A 16,800-nucleotide genomic window follows, 5' to 3' on the forward strand; every position below is an offset into this window, starting at 1 on the left:
CCCATTTCTTTTTGGGGGGAGATAATTCCTAGCTCAAGCAGGTACTCAAAGGTCAATACACTGTGATCATTCACTCCTATGGGGGCTTCCTACTTAACTTCCATTATATCCGACTCATTTAGGGTAAATATCAGATCAAGCATAGCTGGTTCATCCTCTCCTCTCATTCTTGTCGGTCCCTTGACGTGTTGACTTACAAAAGTTTCTTGTTGGTACGACCAGCAGTTAGCTCTCCATGTGTCTGGTCCTCCATGTGGGTCTCTGTTCTCCCAATCTATCTTCCTGTGGTTGAAGTCTACCATGATTAGTAGTCTGGATCCGTTCCTGCTAGCCACAGAAGCTGCTCTCTCTATTATATTGATTGTGGCCATGTTATTTCTATCATATTCCTGTTTGGGTCTTCTGTTGTTTGGTCGGGGGTTATATATGACTACTACTATAATTTTTTGTCTTCCAATTGCTATGGTACCTGTTATGTAGTCACTGAAATCTTCACAGCCCTGAATAGCCATCTTTTCAAAACTCCAGCCTTTCCTTATCAGCAGAGGTACACCACCTCCTAGTCTCCTTTCTCTCTCTTTCCTCACTACATTGTAGTCCTGTGGAAACATTGCATTTGTTATGGTTTTCGTTAGCTTTGTTTGTGTGAGTGCTATTATGTCTGGGTTTTCTTCTAGTGCCCATTCTCCAAGTTCACTTGTTTTATTTGTAATCCCATCTATGTTAGTGTTCATTGCCTTGAAGCTCACTTTCTTTTGTTCATTCTCTTGTCCCCTTCTTGGTAAGCGTTATGCTGATGAAGGAAGCTGTTCAGTAGGTGTGAAAATCTGTGAGGTAGTTAACAGCGTCACTGTGGGTTCTGGTGTGGGGGGGGGGGGTCAAGGGAAAGGGGGACAGGTAGGATATGGGGTAAGGAGGGAGGAGGGATAGGGAGGGAATGAGATGAAGGGGGAGGGGGGACCAGGGGAGGAAGCGGGGGAGAAGAGACCTGAGAATGGGAATGGGGTGGGGGAGGGGAGGGAGGGTTGAGTGAGCATTTGAGTGGGGGCAGGTAGGTGGGTGAGGGGTTACCTGATACCTGGTTGATACCTGGTTGATGGGGTTCTGGGAGTTCTTCTACTCCCCAAGCCCGGCCCGAGGCCAGATTTGACTTGTATGAGTTTGGTCCACCAGGCTGTTGCTTGGAGCGGTCTGCAGGCCCACATACCCACCACATCCCGGTTGATCTGGCACTGCTTGAAGGAAACAATCTAATTTCCTCTTGAAGATGTCCACGGTTGTTCCTGTAATATTTCTGATGCTCGCTGGTAGGACATTGAACAACCGGGACCTCTGATGTTCATACAGTGTTCTCTGATTGTGCCCATGGCACCTCTGCTCTTCACTGGTTCTGTTCTGCATTTTCTTCCATGTCGTTCACTCCAGTACATTGTTATTTTACTGTGCAGATTTTGGACCTGTCCCTCCAGTTTGTGTGTGTGTGTGTGTGTGTCTGTGTGTGTGTGTGTGTATATTCACCTAGTTGTGTTTGCGGGGGTTGAGCTTTTTTTGCTCTTTCGGCCCGCCTCTCAACTGTCAATCAACTGTTTACTAACTACTTTTTTTTTCACACCACACACACACCCCAGGAAGCAGCCCGTGACAGCTAACTAACTCCTAGTTACCTATTTACTGCTAGGTAACAGGGGCATTCAGGGTGAAAGAAACTTTGCCCATTTGTTTCTGCCTCGAGCGGGAATCGAACCCGCGCCACAGAATTCCGAGTCCTGCGCGCTATCCACCAGGCTACGAGGCTCCTGACGTGTGTGTGTGTGTGTGTGTGTGTGTGTGTGTGTGTGTGTGTGTGTGTGTGTGGGGCCAGCAACGTTGGTAGGAAGGGTTTCTATGCAGAGGGGGTGGTGGTGTTGCCCTGCTCTCTGGTGTTGCTGGGATGCTGGGATGCTGGTTGTGGATTCCCCACTTGTTTCTGGGAGTGTTGTGCTGGGGCTATGATTTCTTGGTTTACTCCTTTCTTCCTTGCTTCTGTCGCCCTGGCTCTCTCCTCTCCTCACACTGTGTGTGTATTCACCTAGTTGTGCTTGCAGGGGTTGAGCTCTGCTCTTTCGGCCTGCCTCTCAACTGTCAATCAACTGTCTCTAACTACTACTACTATTTGTTTTTCACATCACACACACCCCGGGAAGCAGCCCGTAACAGCTGACTAACTCCCAGGTACCTATTTACTGCTTGGTAACAGGTGCATAGGGTGAAAGAAACTCTGCCCAATGTTTCTCTCCGGCGCCCGAGATCGAACCCGGGACCACAGGATAACAAGTCCAGCGTGCTGTCCGCTCGGCCCCCACCGTGTGTGTGTGTGTGTGTGTGTGTGTGTGTGTGTGTGTGTGTGTGTGTGTGTGTTTGTGTGTGTGTGTGTGTGTGTGTGTGTGTGTGTGTGTGTGTGTGTGTGTGTGTGTGTGTGTGTGTGTGTGTGTGTGTGTGTGTGTGTGTGCGCGCGCGCACGCGTGTGTGTGTGTGCGCGTGTGTTGGAAAATATAGTAGTTAGTAACAGTTGATTGATTGACAGTTGAGAGGCGGGCCGAAAGAGCAAAACTCAACCCCCTAAGCACAACTAGAGGAATACACAATTATATATATATATATATATATATATATATATATATATATATATATATATATATATATATATATATATATATATATATATATATGTCGTACCTAGTAGCCAGAATGCACTTCTCAACCTACAATTCAGGGCCCGATTTGCCTAATAAGCCAAGTTTTCCTGAATTAATATATTTTCTCAATTTTTTTTCTTATGAAATGATAAAGCTACCCATTTCATTATGTATGAGGTCAATTTTTTTTTATTGGAGTTAAAATTAACGTAGATATATGACCGAACCTAACCAACCCTACCTAACCTAACCTAACCTATCTTTATGGGTTAGGTTAGGTTAGGTAGCCGAAAAAGCTAGGTTAGGTTAGGTTAGGTAGGTTAGGTAGTCGAAAAACAATTAATTTATGAAAACTTGGCTTATTAGGCAAATCGGGCCTTGCATAGTAGGCCAAAAAGTGCGTTCTGGCTACTAGGTACGACATATATATATATATATATATATAGACATATGTCGTACCTAGTAGCCAGAACGTACTTCTCGGCCTATTATGCAAGGCGCGATTTGCCTAATAAGCCAAGTTTTCCTAAATTTACATATTTTTTCAGATTTTTTTCTTATGACATGATAAAGCTACCCATTTCATTATGTATGAGGTCAATTTTTTTTTATTGGAGTTAAAATTAACGTAGATATATGACCGAACCTAACCAACCCTACCTAACCTAACCTAACCTATCTTTGTAGGTTAGGTTAGGTTAGGTAGCCGAAAAAGTTAAGTTAGGTTAGGTTAGGTAGGTTAGGTAGTCGAAAAACAATTAATTCATGAAAACTTGGCTTATTAGGCAAATCGGGCCTTGCATAGTAGGCTGAGAAGTGCGTTCTGGCTACTAGGTACGACATATATATATATATATATATATATATATATATATATATATATATATATATATATATATATATATATATATATATATATATATATATATATATATGAGAGAGAGATACAAGCTTGATCCCAAAAGCCTGGTCCCAAAGCCAACATGCATCAGAAAACCCTTCAGAAAGACTTTACTGTAAGTCTTAAAACCCCCTCACAAAAACCCTTCCTTCTCAAATACTTTATATAAATCCATCAAGTTTACCAAAGGTTGTATTCCTTACGTATTAATAAACTTGCATTCAGTGCCATAACGAATACAAATAAAAAACATAAAATATAATTAGATAATGATTTTATAAATATTTTTAACCATTCATTAAAACTTTCTCAAGTATTAGAGACCACGTCAACAACACGAGGGCAGTTGAATTATTATGGAATAGACGAGGTCAAACACCTGCTTAACTCAGAGGTCAATGTCACATAGGGACGGCCTTAGGATCAAAGCCGAACAGGTAATAAGTTGCCATGAGTTGTCGAACAGCTTCGTCATCTTAGAAGTCTCATTCCTCCTCCTTCATCTTCCCTATTCTCAGCGCCCTCCTCTCCTTGACCTTCTCCAGCACCCCCCCCCCCTCCTCCTCCCTCCCCCCCCCCAAGTTACAAACCGGTTCCGTAAGATGCTGCGGCCAGATTTCATCTCCCGAGAGAAGCCCGATATGCCGTGACCTCTGACCTCAGTTGGCCTACCACAACACAAGCGCAGAGCCTTGTTACCCCCGCCCCCCCCCCCCCCTCCTCACCAGACAGCAAGTAGACACAACATTCAATATGACTGACTATGGAGATGTAGAGGGTGCAGAGGGCGCCCATGATGACCACAGAGGCGGAGGTCGGGAGGCTGGTGACGGCGGAGAGGGCGAGTGACGGAGCGTACAGGAAGATGCCCATGGCCAGGGTAGTGGTGAGCAGCTGCAAGAACGTCACCAGCTTCCTCAAGGCCCGAGACCTGTAGCGCAGCTCTATGTACTGTGGCACAAAGAGAAACCAATTGTTAATTCTAGTGAGTGACCAATGTTAGTAGCCCTATAACATCTATATACTGGTAAAATATTAGCAATGTATATATATAGGTGGTACCCTTTTGTCTAACACAGGGGAACACCTCAGTGTTCGTAGAGTTCCTTAGCCTCGAAATGAGGAGATGCAGCACCCGGGGGAGCCTAAAGTGACTCCAACGAGCATACTTGCATATATATAGTCTTCTGAGACCACATAAATACTTTACATCACTTACGACCACACTAACCCAACGTGTTTGTGTCAGAGAAGGAAGAGGTCACTCACGTCGTTGACGGAGACGAGCTTCAGGTTGTAGAGGACCGGGAGAGTGACCTGGCTTACGAGGACACAGCCGGGGAGGAACCCCAGCAAGGACACCACCAGCTGCGTCCCGTAGAAGTACATCTCTGTGGCGTTACCTGCGGAGGCCGACGGTGGAACTGATGAGAGGGTGGTGTGAGGTGTGAGGGTGGTGTGAGGTGTGAGGGCAGTATGAGGTGTGAGGGCGGCGTGAGGGGAGAGGGTGGTGTGAGGTGTGAGGGCAGTGTGAGGTGTGAGGGCGGCGTGAGGGGAGAGGGTGGTGTGAGGTGTGAGCACTAGGAGATAGGAGAGGGAGACAGCAGTTGGAGATGAGAGGCGCAAGAAATTTTAAAAATTAAGCCTATCACTTTCTCTTTTCAAAGTTATGCAAAATAGGATAACTTCGACGATTGCATCATATTTTTTCATAATTACATATGGCAATTGCATCACAATTGCATCTAGCAATTATTTCCCCCAAAAATAAATATACTTTTTCTCTACTGGTAACCAGTTAGGACACTAATTCATCATTGTAGGACGTTACCCAACTGCTTGGATAGGTTGGTACAGTGACGGCCTCGCGTCTATGAGGGTCGGCGTTCGATGCTTGATGTAGCAAATGATTGGGCACCGTTTCTGCATTCCATCTTCCAACCCCAGCTCCTGGTCCCCCAACCTAACCTTCCAAGTTGTCGGAAAACCCGACACCATTTACTAATATTCAATACAATAGGCAGATAATATTGCTGCTGTGTTTAGTAAATAAATTCACTCATAGAAGACAATAGTGGAATTCTCCAGCAATAGAAAACGGGATATTATTGCCAAATAGGTCATTCCTTGTGAATTCACCAAATGCCTCCCACTCGACCCTTTCTAAATCTAATGAAATTTTGTAATAAAGTAGCCCTGTACCCCAAATTGTGCAAAAATATTAGATCTCAATCTGCTTTGGTTCTTAAATAATAGGGCCATGTTCAATGGGCTCTCATCCCGTTAATGCGTACATATCGTAAATGGGCCAACTTTGACCCTTTATCAAATCACGTCTAGTGCCCAGAGAGGTGTGAAATTTGGCATACCAGGACAACTTTTGGTGCGGAATACAGCAGTGTAATAAAGCAAGTAGTTTGGGTAGCCATTCAGATACTAAAACCATGCTAAAATCACTGCCAAATTTTGTCGTGAGAAATTTGGACCCCAATTTGGAGACCACTTACTGATCACCGAAAGGTCTAAACGCCATGATCTTTTACAACGATATATAACAAGCACAATATTATGCAGTGATGCAATAGCATCTCTGTTGTATCCATATGTCCAGAGGTGGCCCACTTAAAAGTTGGCCAGAAAAAATTTTGTGCAAAACTAGCCAACTTTCAAGGCAAAATATGAAGAATTTAGTCGAATGTGTCCCGGAAAGAATGGAAAGAAAAAATGCCATGATCAGTGCACAAAGAAGATGGAGAATCTTAATTTATTTTTTTCGATATCTCACCAAGGTATGTCATTTTCAGAGTCCTCTGGCTGAACTAAAAATTCAGATCCCAACCTAAATAAAAGTTACTTTTGTACAGAAAATCCGCTCTATCCAATGGTGTCATTCAAAACCAAATTGGGAATGACGCATATTGAGATATTTTGCCTTGAATGTTGGCTAGTTTTGCACAAAAATTTTTTTTGACCAACTTTCAAGTGGGCCACCTCTGGACATATGGATACAACAGAATTGCTATTGCATCACTGCATAATATTGTGCTTGTTATATATCGTTGTAAAAGATCATGGCGTTTAGACCTTTTGCTGATAAGTAAGTGGTCTCCAAATTGGGGTCCAAATTTCTCGTGACAAAATTTGGCAGTGATTTTAGCATGGGTGGATAGCTGAATGGCCACCTATACTGCTTTTCGATTAAACTACGTTATTCTACACCAAAAGTTGTCCTGGTATGTCAAATTTCACACTCCTACAGGCAATAGAAGTGATTTAACAAAGGGTAAAAGTTGGTCATTTTTGTGGTATTTACGCATTAACGGGACGAGAGCCCATTGAATATGGACCTGTTATTTAAGAACCAAAGCAGATTGAGCTCTAATATTTTGCAAAGTGTCATTGGGGGTCTAGGGCTATCTTACTACAAAATTTCATGGCAATTGGAGAGGGTCGAATGGGAGCCATAGGTGACTTTTTGGTGATTTGAGATGGAATGACCCGAATGTTGCTATTAATTTCACCAGCTAATTCTGTTGGGAACATTCTTAATACAACAGTCTTTGGACATTAAACATCATTAAAACATTTCACTTGAATCAACTTAATTATTAGCACCAAAATAGAGTAAATGTGACCATTCTACCACTTGTTGACATCTGGACAAGAGCCAGGGCGTCAGTGAAGGCCAGGAGGCAGCCATTTTAACAACAAGTCCCAGGAGCAAATTTAGCTCCAGTAAAACTCTCTTGGACGAAGGGAGTTATTGAGAGTAAATTAGTGCTTCCATCATCAACACGCAGTCATCATCTAAACAAGAGAAGTGTCCAATTCCGAAATCTTATCTAGTCATTCCTGGCCAGTAATGTTAGGTATATAAGATAATTTCGGTTAGGACATGAGACCAACCCATGGTGAGCAATATTCTCATCCTTTTATTCAATATACCAATATACCAATATTTCATCTGGTATAACTATCATATATATAGGATTCCTGTAATTATTTTTGAGCATTCTTTAACAGATGGAATTGAAGAAGAAGAAGAATTAACACTAGTAATCTAGTACTCCAGCACATTAGTTGGAGGCCAGCCACACCCCACAAAGTGGATCGACTGGTTTATTCATTCGTGTTCATACTGGTTGTCTAGGATATAACAACAAAAAGATAAGCTGCAGTTAATTAGTTACATGTGTGGTTTAATACCGTAGTGAATGTCTATTAACTAATAATTTATATGGTTGATTGCATATTAACAATACCCTCCCCCCCCCGCCAGAATGTGTAAGGAAAGTGATTTGTGAGACATTTTTTGAAATACAGTCCACTTTATCATACAATTTGTTATCGAAAAATATAAATTAACGAGAAATATATATTCTATATAAATAAATATAAATCTTGTAGGTCAATTCCCCACACAAGTGTAGTGAGTCATACTAGCTAAGCACTTTCGCCTGTTAATTGGTACGTAATAGGATTTTTGTACTAAGTTATTCATACTAGAATATTTCTTGAGTAAGTTATTCATACTAGGATACATTTTTTTTGTAAGTTATTACAAATAAAATGTACCATGATTAGCTGTACTACAGCTGGCTGACGAGAGACCTTCATCAATTTGCAACACGCAACAGTTGCCTAACTCCTGGGTATCTGTTTACTTATATATGAACACGAGGTTTAAAGGAAAACCTCCTAAAACCTCTCTATCCTGCCGCAGGAATCAAACCCGGGGTCATTCGGTGGTGAAACCACTGCTCTGACCACTGCGCAGCAGGAACACTAATGGTCCTTAACTCCTCAGCAAGATTGTTGTATATTGTTAGAGAGAGAGAAAGAGAGTGAGGAGGAGAGTGCGGAGTGAGAGTGAGAGAGAGTGAGTGAGAGAGACTGTGGTAGACAGATTCTTGCTAATTAAAACATGCCTCTTAGTTACTACCAGTTGGAGCAGCTTGGAATCACTCAAAACATAATTAAATGTTCTGATTGCTTACGTGAGCACCATACTGAAAGGATAATGGGTTTTGAAATAGGTTTTAAAACTTTTTTAAAGATGCAAATACAGCTATTTCTGAGGAGAAGGAAGCTGGTAATTGAGGAGAGGACGTCTGGGATGAATTTGTTTGACCTCGTAGTGGGTTATCTTTTTAATGTGACACGCGATTTTAGAAAGATCAAATTGTTTATAGCTGTTGGTTGCCGTGGATAGCTCAAAAGATGGAGAAACGACGACCGACGACATTTAGATCCGTCCTTACCTAGAGGTTACCTTGAGGTGCTTCCGGGGCTTAGCGTCCCCGCGGCCTGGTCGTCGACCAGGCCTGAATTAGTGGTCCTGGTCCACTAATTCAGTCGACTTAGTCACACGACTCGATAATGGTCCAGGACGAACCGAAACCTTGTCACTTCCTCCATCTTCTGCGTTGTGGTTCGGTCATCATTTCTTCAGCCTCGTTATTGTGACTCGTCGTCTACTTGTAAACAATACTCAGAGAACATTTGTGAAAATTGACAATCATCAACAGTCAATAAAACTGAACATATACTTGTCTTATTCTTAAAATAAATTGAAGAAACAAAAATTTATTGAATCAACGACGCAAAAACGTTTTAGTACAAGAATTTAATAAGAAACATTGAGTTCTGTGTCATTTCACCTTCAGGAACAAAGCCCCGTAGAGGGACAGGAACGATTTCTGTCGTAAAGAACCTACGGAACACATAAAATGTAGTAGGCCTATTAACACATTAGAACAGATGATTGCAGGAAACAGCAGAAGAGGCCTATATAAACCAGTATGAGGCGACTTCTATTTATATCTACTCAAATTCATATACTGTATATATATATATATATATATATATATATATATATATATATATATATATATATATATATATATATATATATATATATATATATATATGTCTAACGTATGAATGAGCTTGAATGAATAAAATTAGGAACTTCCTATTTACACTCAACTAAACTCTTATTACAGACTGTTTTCATTATTTGACAAGCGTCAGATATGACTTCAGACTCAAGGAAAATATATGTGAGGACAAATGTGAGAAAATAAATGTGAGTAAGAGGGTTCAAAGTTAGTCCCTGTTGCCACGTGACGACTTTCTTGGCAACATTGCCAGGAACCGTCGTGGACAGAGACTTTTTACAAATACTTGGCACTGTTGCCGTCATGGAGGAGCGAGACTTGTTACAAACGTTGTCATTAGATCAGCCCGTCCTCCAAAAATAGGGAGGTAAATGGAACAGCCCCATAAGTGCAGTTATGTACTATGTATGACAGTCAGGCATTGTACTTATATACACTTAGTATTAAATCGTACTGTCAAATATATTGTGAATATTTGAGTTTACCTACAGCGGATTGTGTGATTGTATCAGTATTTAGAGTGACGACGGTAACTATACAGTCAGAAAACGACAGCTGTGACTGATATGTCTGGCTGTCACTAGTGTCCTTCAGTCAGACTGTTGCATATTCCTGTCCTACTACAAAGAACGTCGCTTTTTCCTCGTATGCGTTACCTAAGGCCAACAATTGTCGTACTAAAAAATGAAAACAGCTGGCGAAAGTAACGTATAGTCCCGTTTTCTGTTTCGGGTCCTCTGGAAGGTTAGGAGAGGACACTTTAAATTGACCGTTTTCTTGACGTTGGGGAAACCTTAGGAGGACGGGCTGGGTCCTTCAGATCTTGTGAGGAAATTTTAATAATTTAAAAAAGCTTGAAAAAGACAAATCATTTACTTGGTTCATTCATGAGGTCATAAAGTGAGTCGTGCATTGTTATTTATTGAGGCATAATCTGAGTTATACACAAAGTTATACACTGTCATATACTAATTTGTACACTGTCATACATTAGGTTATATACTAACTCACAGGCTAGGTCACACACCGTCATACTTTGCTATGAACAAAGTAAGTTATAAACCATTATACACTAAGTCATACTCCATACAGTAAGTCTTACTCCATCATACACTAAATCATACACCATCATATATTCAAGTCATACACTATTATACACTGTCACACTCAATCATATTCCATTATACACTAATTCACACTGTCATACACCCTCATATACTACGTCATACGCTGTCATACAGGATCATATCAGCCAAGTAATACACTATCATACACAAAATAATACACCATTTATATTGAGTCACACACGATCACACACTAAGTTATACAATAAATTATACATCATCCAGTAAATCGTAAAGAATGTCATACATTTAGTCATATGTGCGTTAAGTAATACTCCAAGTCATTCATTAAGTCATACACCGTCATACCACAAGGTATACACCCCATCTACACTGTCACACACGATCTGAATGCAAAATATATCTGTTTATATCCTAAGTCAGTCTACACCCAAGCCAGGTCAGTTCACACCCAAACCACCACCTGGCCCAGCATGGATAGAAGAACACCGACCAGCTATACAAGCCGTCGCTGAACCGAAACAGTCGAAGTACAGAAGTTGGATATCAGAAATCCCCGTTGAAATCTCCCGTTGACCACTAACCCAGTATGGATATAGCGGAGATGACGCCGCCGAGGAGAGAGAAGGCTACTGGGACTGGAGACATGGTCCTGCCGCCCAGCAGGTAGTCCTCCGAGGAGGTGTTGCCCCGACCCTTGAGGGCGCTGTACACACCGATGCCGACGGACGCCGCCAGCATGAGGCTGAAGACCGCGTAGTCCACCGTCGTGAACGTCGGGCCAGACAGACCAACATCTACATCATTTAAGCCCGACATCTGTAAACCAAGAGGTACATTTCTCTGCACCAGAATATTTAAGCATATATTTAAGGCTAATTTAACTTCGAACCGAAGATTTCTTTTCCGTTTATAATTGTTGTAATTACTGTGGAAAAAATATTTCAAACTGAAAGGGATTCAATTTTATGATTCTCGACATCACTCTTTATAGACACTGAAACTTTATTACACAAACACGATCGTTTAGCTTTATTGGAATAGGTTTGTAGAAACGAGGGGCCAGGATGTATAACGAAACCTGTACATCCTTTCTTGCTAATAGCTACTTAGTTTGCATTTATTAAAGACTTTACGAGCTCGGTGGCGCTACGACAGGGTCCAAATCAGAAATCGCTTTGGCCTTAGAAGTTTCGCAACACACAAAGTGTTTAATTAAAACAAACTAATCCGCCATGACCGAGGAAAGATGCACATGTTTCGTAAGTGGTTATTAAGTGTTAAATGGTAAATGCTAAATGTAAAATGTTAAAGTATTACATGCTTAGTGACACTAACATTTTACACATTCCTTACACAGGTTCCTGAAGGCTGTTAGCCAGCCTCGCGTATGCTGCAGATGTAATTCTTTTTATGGTGGGCTTCAGGAGACAGGTTTGGTGTGATATCAACTTCTAGATCTTTCTCTCTGTTTCATGAAGTACTTCATCTCCTGTTCTGTATCCTGTGTCTGGCCTCCTGTTTCCACCGCCTAGTTTCATTACTTTGCATTTACTCGGGTTGAACTTTAGCAGCCATTTGTTGGACCATTCATTCAGTTTGCCTAGGTCATCTTGTAGCCTCCTACTATCATCATCTGTTTTAATTTTAATCATCCTCATAATTTTTGCATCATCAGCAAACAGTGAGAGAAACGATTCAATACCCTCTGGGAGATCGTTTACAAATATCAGAAACAGTACGGGTCCAAGGACTGAACCCTGCGGAACTCCACTGGTGACCTCCCGCCAGTCTGAGACCTCGCCTATCACTGTGACTCGCTGTCTTCTGTTGCTTAGGTACTCCCTTAGCCAATGGAGTACCTTCCCTTTCACTCTAGCCTGCATCTCCAGCTTTTTCATTAGCCTTTTGTGTGGTACTGTGTCAAAGGCTTTTTGGCAATCCAAAAATATGCAGTCTGCCCACCCCTCTCTTGCCTGATTTTTGTTGCCTGGTCGTAGAATTCAATTAATCCTGAGAGGCAGGACTTGCCATCCCTGAACCCATGCTGATGCTGTGTTACAAAGTTCTTTCGCTCCAGATGTTCCACTAGCTTTTTTCGCACAATCTTCTCCATCAGCATGAATGCTATGCAAGTTAGGGACACTGGCCTGTAGTTCAGTGCCTCCTGTCTATCCCCTTTCTTGTATATCGGAACTACATTAGCTGCTTTCCAAATTCTTGACAGTTTCTCTGTTGCCTGTGATTTGTTATTCACTATGGAGAGTGGCAGGCACAGTGCTTCTGCTCTTTCCTTAAGTATCCAAGGGGAGATTCCATCTAGGCCTACAGGCTTTCTCACATCCAACTCCAGTAAAAGCTTCCTTACTTCCCCACTGGTAATCTCAAACTCTTCTAGTGGTTCCTGGTTAACTATTCCCTCTCTTATCTCTGGGATTTCTCCTTGCTGTAAATTGAAGACCTCCTGGAATTTCTTATTCAGTTCCTCGCACACTTCCTTCTCGTTTGTAGTAAATCCGTTTGTCCCTATACTTAATTTCATTACTTGCTCCTTTACTGTTGTTTTTCTCCTGATGTGGCTGTGCAGCAATTTAGGTTAAGAAATTGTCTTGCTTGCGATGTCATTTTCGTATTGTCCTTCTGCCTCTCTTCTCAACCTGACATATTCATTCCTGGCACTCTGGTATCAAGTGTCCTGTGATTTCTATAGTTTCTCCACGCCCTTTTACTTTGCTGCTTAGCTAGCCTACATCTCTGATTAAACCATGGGTTTATCATCTTAATTTCATTATTTTCCTATTGGACCGGGACAAACTTGTTTGCAGCCTCTTTACACTTCTGCGTGATGTAGTCCATCATGTCTTGGGCCGTCTTATCCCTGAGCTCTGTTTCCCATGTTATATCTGTTAGGAATTTTCTTATCTCCTCATAGTTTCCCTTTCGGAATGCCAGCCTTTTGTTTTCAGTACCCCTCCTCGAGTTCAATAACCCTTCTTCAACCAGGTACTCAAACGCCAGAACACTGTGGTCGCTCATTCCTACCGGGGCCTCAAACCCGATTTCTCTTATGTCGGAGTCGTTCAGAGTGAAGACTAGGTCGAGTCTCGCTGGTACATCGTTTCCTCTCATCCTTGTGGGTTCTCTTACATGCTGACTTAAAAGGTTTCTTGTCACCACCTCCAATAGTTTGGCTCTCCACGTATCCTCACCACCATGCGGTTCCTTATTTTCCCAGTCTATCCTTCCGTGATTGAAGTTTCCCCATGGTGAGCAGATGGGATCTATTTCAACAGGCAGCAGAGGCTGGACTGGTGTTACTGTTAGTGTAGACTGGTGTTACTGTTAGTGTAGACTGGTGTTACTGTTAGTGTGGACTGTTGTTACTGATAGTGTGGACTGTTGTTACTGTTAGTGGAGACTGGTGTTACTGTTAGTGTGGACTGTTGCTACTGTTAGTGTAGACTGGTGTTACTGTTAGTGTGGACTGTTGTTACTGTTAGTGTAGACTGGTGTTATTGTTAGTGTGGACTGTTGTTACTGTTATTGTGGACTGGTGTTACTGTTAGTGTGGACTGTTGTTACTGTTAGTGTAGACTGGTGTTACTGTTAGTGTGGACTGGTGTTACTGTTAGTGTAGACTGTTGTTACTGTTAGTGTAGACTGGTGTTACTGTTAGTGTGGACTGGTGTTACTGTTAGTGTGGACTGTTGTTACTGTTAGTGTAGACTGGTGTTACTGTTAGTGTAGACTGGCGTTACTGTTAGTGTAGACTGGTGTTACTGATAATGAGGACTGGCGTTACTGTTAGTGTGGACTGGCGTTACTGTTAGTGTAGACTGGTGTTACTGTTAGTGTAGACTGGTGTTACTGTTAGTGTAGACTGTTGTTACTGTTAGTGTAGACTGGTGTTACTGTTAGTGTAGACTGGTGTTACTGTTAGTGTAGACTGGTGTTACTGTTAGTGTAGAATGGTGTTACTGTTAGTGTAGACTGGTGTTACTGTTAGTGTAGACTGGTGTTACTGTTAGTGTAGACTGGTGTTACTGTTAGTGTAGACTGGTGTTACTGTTAGTGTAGAATGGTGTTACTGTTAGTGTAGACTGGTGTTACTGTTAGTGTAGACTGGTGTTACTGATAATGAGGACTGGTGTTACTGATAATGAGGACTGGTGTTACTGTTAGTGAGGACTGGTGTTACTGATAATGAGGACTGGTGTTACTGATAATGAGGACTGGTGTTACTGTTAGTGAGGACTGGTGTTACTGATAATGAGGACTGGTGTTACTGTTAGTGAGGACTGGTGTTACTGATAATGAGGACTGGTGTTACTGATAATGAGGACTGGTGTTACTGGTAATGGGATGTTCCCGCCACAACTACGAACTCGTACCCACCTTAGTACACAGTGCTGCTGAAGAATGTCTCCGACGGGAAGCCAGCCGACGAAATGTGTTCCGTCCGTTCTTATTTATCCGAGATGACGATTATCCGAGAACGGGGAAGAGTTATTTTCACTGAGAGCTGTATCTCGGGGGGAGGGGGAAGAGTACGTCTCAAGGTACATATATATATATGTATATTCACCAAGTCCTGGACATGATATATCACGCTAGATATACTGAGGTGTGTAGTTCAGGACTCAAGTATACTTGCTGGTTGGTCATTAAGCTTTTGTGGACGTAATACAAAGTCGCCGAGCATGGGGGGAGAGAGCGTGTGAAGGGTGCAACTGCGTGTGGTGCCTGTAGGGCACTGGATGGTCTTGCCTTCACTCCCTCTTCTTGTAAACTGGTCGGCATATATGAAGGACCTCTTGCCTTTCTTTTTTAGCCCCATCACTGAATCACCGCTTGGTGAAGAGGAAGCATTGACGGCGTCTTTCCCAGCAGCAGCAGCAGCAGCAGCAGCCACAAGTACGCGGAAATAGTTGAAGATCATGTCGCAAGAACCGGTTTCTACACGCTGACGGGTTTACTTACTACAGACGAGTGGAGATGGTTTAGCGTGATACAACACTCATTCCCGCGCTCTTCTTACCCCCTTGCAATTTTAACGTTTCCGACCATAACGTTAAAATGACTGTGCCTTAGTGAAATTAACTGTTCCGAAATGTTATTGCTTCCTTGGACTAATGATTATCGGTCTCGATAAGTTAGGCGCGTGTCCTTGGTTCTCACAATTCTGGTTGGATAAAATCATTACCCATAAGCATATGAACCTTGACAAATCTACATCACCTATCATTATTCTGAGAATTTCATCAATACCGCTAAATCAATTCATTAAATGTCTCTGTACTCGTGGCTCTTGCTGTAGGAACATCGGAGAATATGCTACTAAACGGGTGTGCAGTGCAGTGGTTAAACTTGATCATTCGAGAATCGACTGTGTTTGGTACAGAAAGCAATAGGAAGTTACAGCCACCAATGGTTTGAGGGAGTCTGCTGTCAGCAGCGGTGTGGTAAGGAGCCAACTGGCACCAGTAGCATGGGAGGGTGCCTAGTGACCTTCATTTTCCGTGTCGAGAGATAAACATGTTCAGTTAACACACAAGAGCCTTGGGGTGTGTATGTGAGTGGATGTGCATCAACAGAATCCACACATGAGACCTCGATTCCAGTGTATATCCCCATGTATCTTTCTCAGGCCAAGTCATTTCAGACGGGTGTTTTTCTGTGTTGGGTTAAGTCCTCTTGCCCCACCTTTACCGCGTCATCATGTCCTGCCCTCTTAATAAACCGTTCTCTCACATCATGTTTAGTTCTTTGTAACACTGCTTTGCCACTTCTTGTTGCAGAACCGTGATAAACAACACACACACACACACACACACACACACACACACACACACACACACACACACACACACACACACACACACACACACACACACACACACACACACACACACACACACACACACACACACACACACACACACACAATATATATATATATATATATATATATATATATATATATATATATATAAATATATATATAAATATATAAATATATATATAAATATATAAATATATATATATATATATATATATATATATATATATTTATATATATATTTATATATTTATATTTATATATTTATATATATATATATATATATATATATATATATATATATATATATATATATATATATATATATATATATATATATATATATATATATATAAGCTATACCCGATCACGCGTTGCTGTGGCTCAGCAAAACATGTGT

The 16,800-nt window shown here is 41.7% G+C and overlaps 1 protein-coding gene across 1 annotated transcript in view; it reads right to left on the reverse strand.

Annotated features, from left to right (window-relative positions):
- The window catches only part of LOC123748142 (sodium-coupled monocarboxylate transporter 1), a 41,990-nt gene extending 25,723 nt beyond the window's left edge, over positions 1–16,267 (reverse strand). The window contains exons 1-4 of the mRNA XM_045730370.2: positions 14,957–16,267; positions 11,146–11,380; positions 4,846–4,979; positions 4,339–4,527 (exon numbers count right to left, since the gene is read on the reverse strand). Of these exons, the coding sequence (XP_045586326.2) occupies positions 4,339–4,527; positions 4,846–4,979; positions 11,146–11,380 (558 nt within the window). The 5' untranslated portion in view covers positions 14,957–16,267. The remainder of the gene's footprint in view (positions 1–4,338; positions 4,528–4,845; positions 4,980–11,145; positions 11,381–14,956) is intronic.
- Between the last annotated feature and the right edge of the window lie 533 nt (positions 16,268–16,800).

Source organism: Procambarus clarkii, chromosome 1, assembly GCF_040958095.1.
Source record: "Procambarus clarkii isolate CNS0578487 chromosome 1, FALCON_Pclarkii_2.0, whole genome shotgun sequence".
In the NCBI taxonomy this organism is placed as follows: domain Eukaryota; kingdom Metazoa; phylum Arthropoda; class Malacostraca; order Decapoda; family Cambaridae; genus Procambarus; species Procambarus clarkii.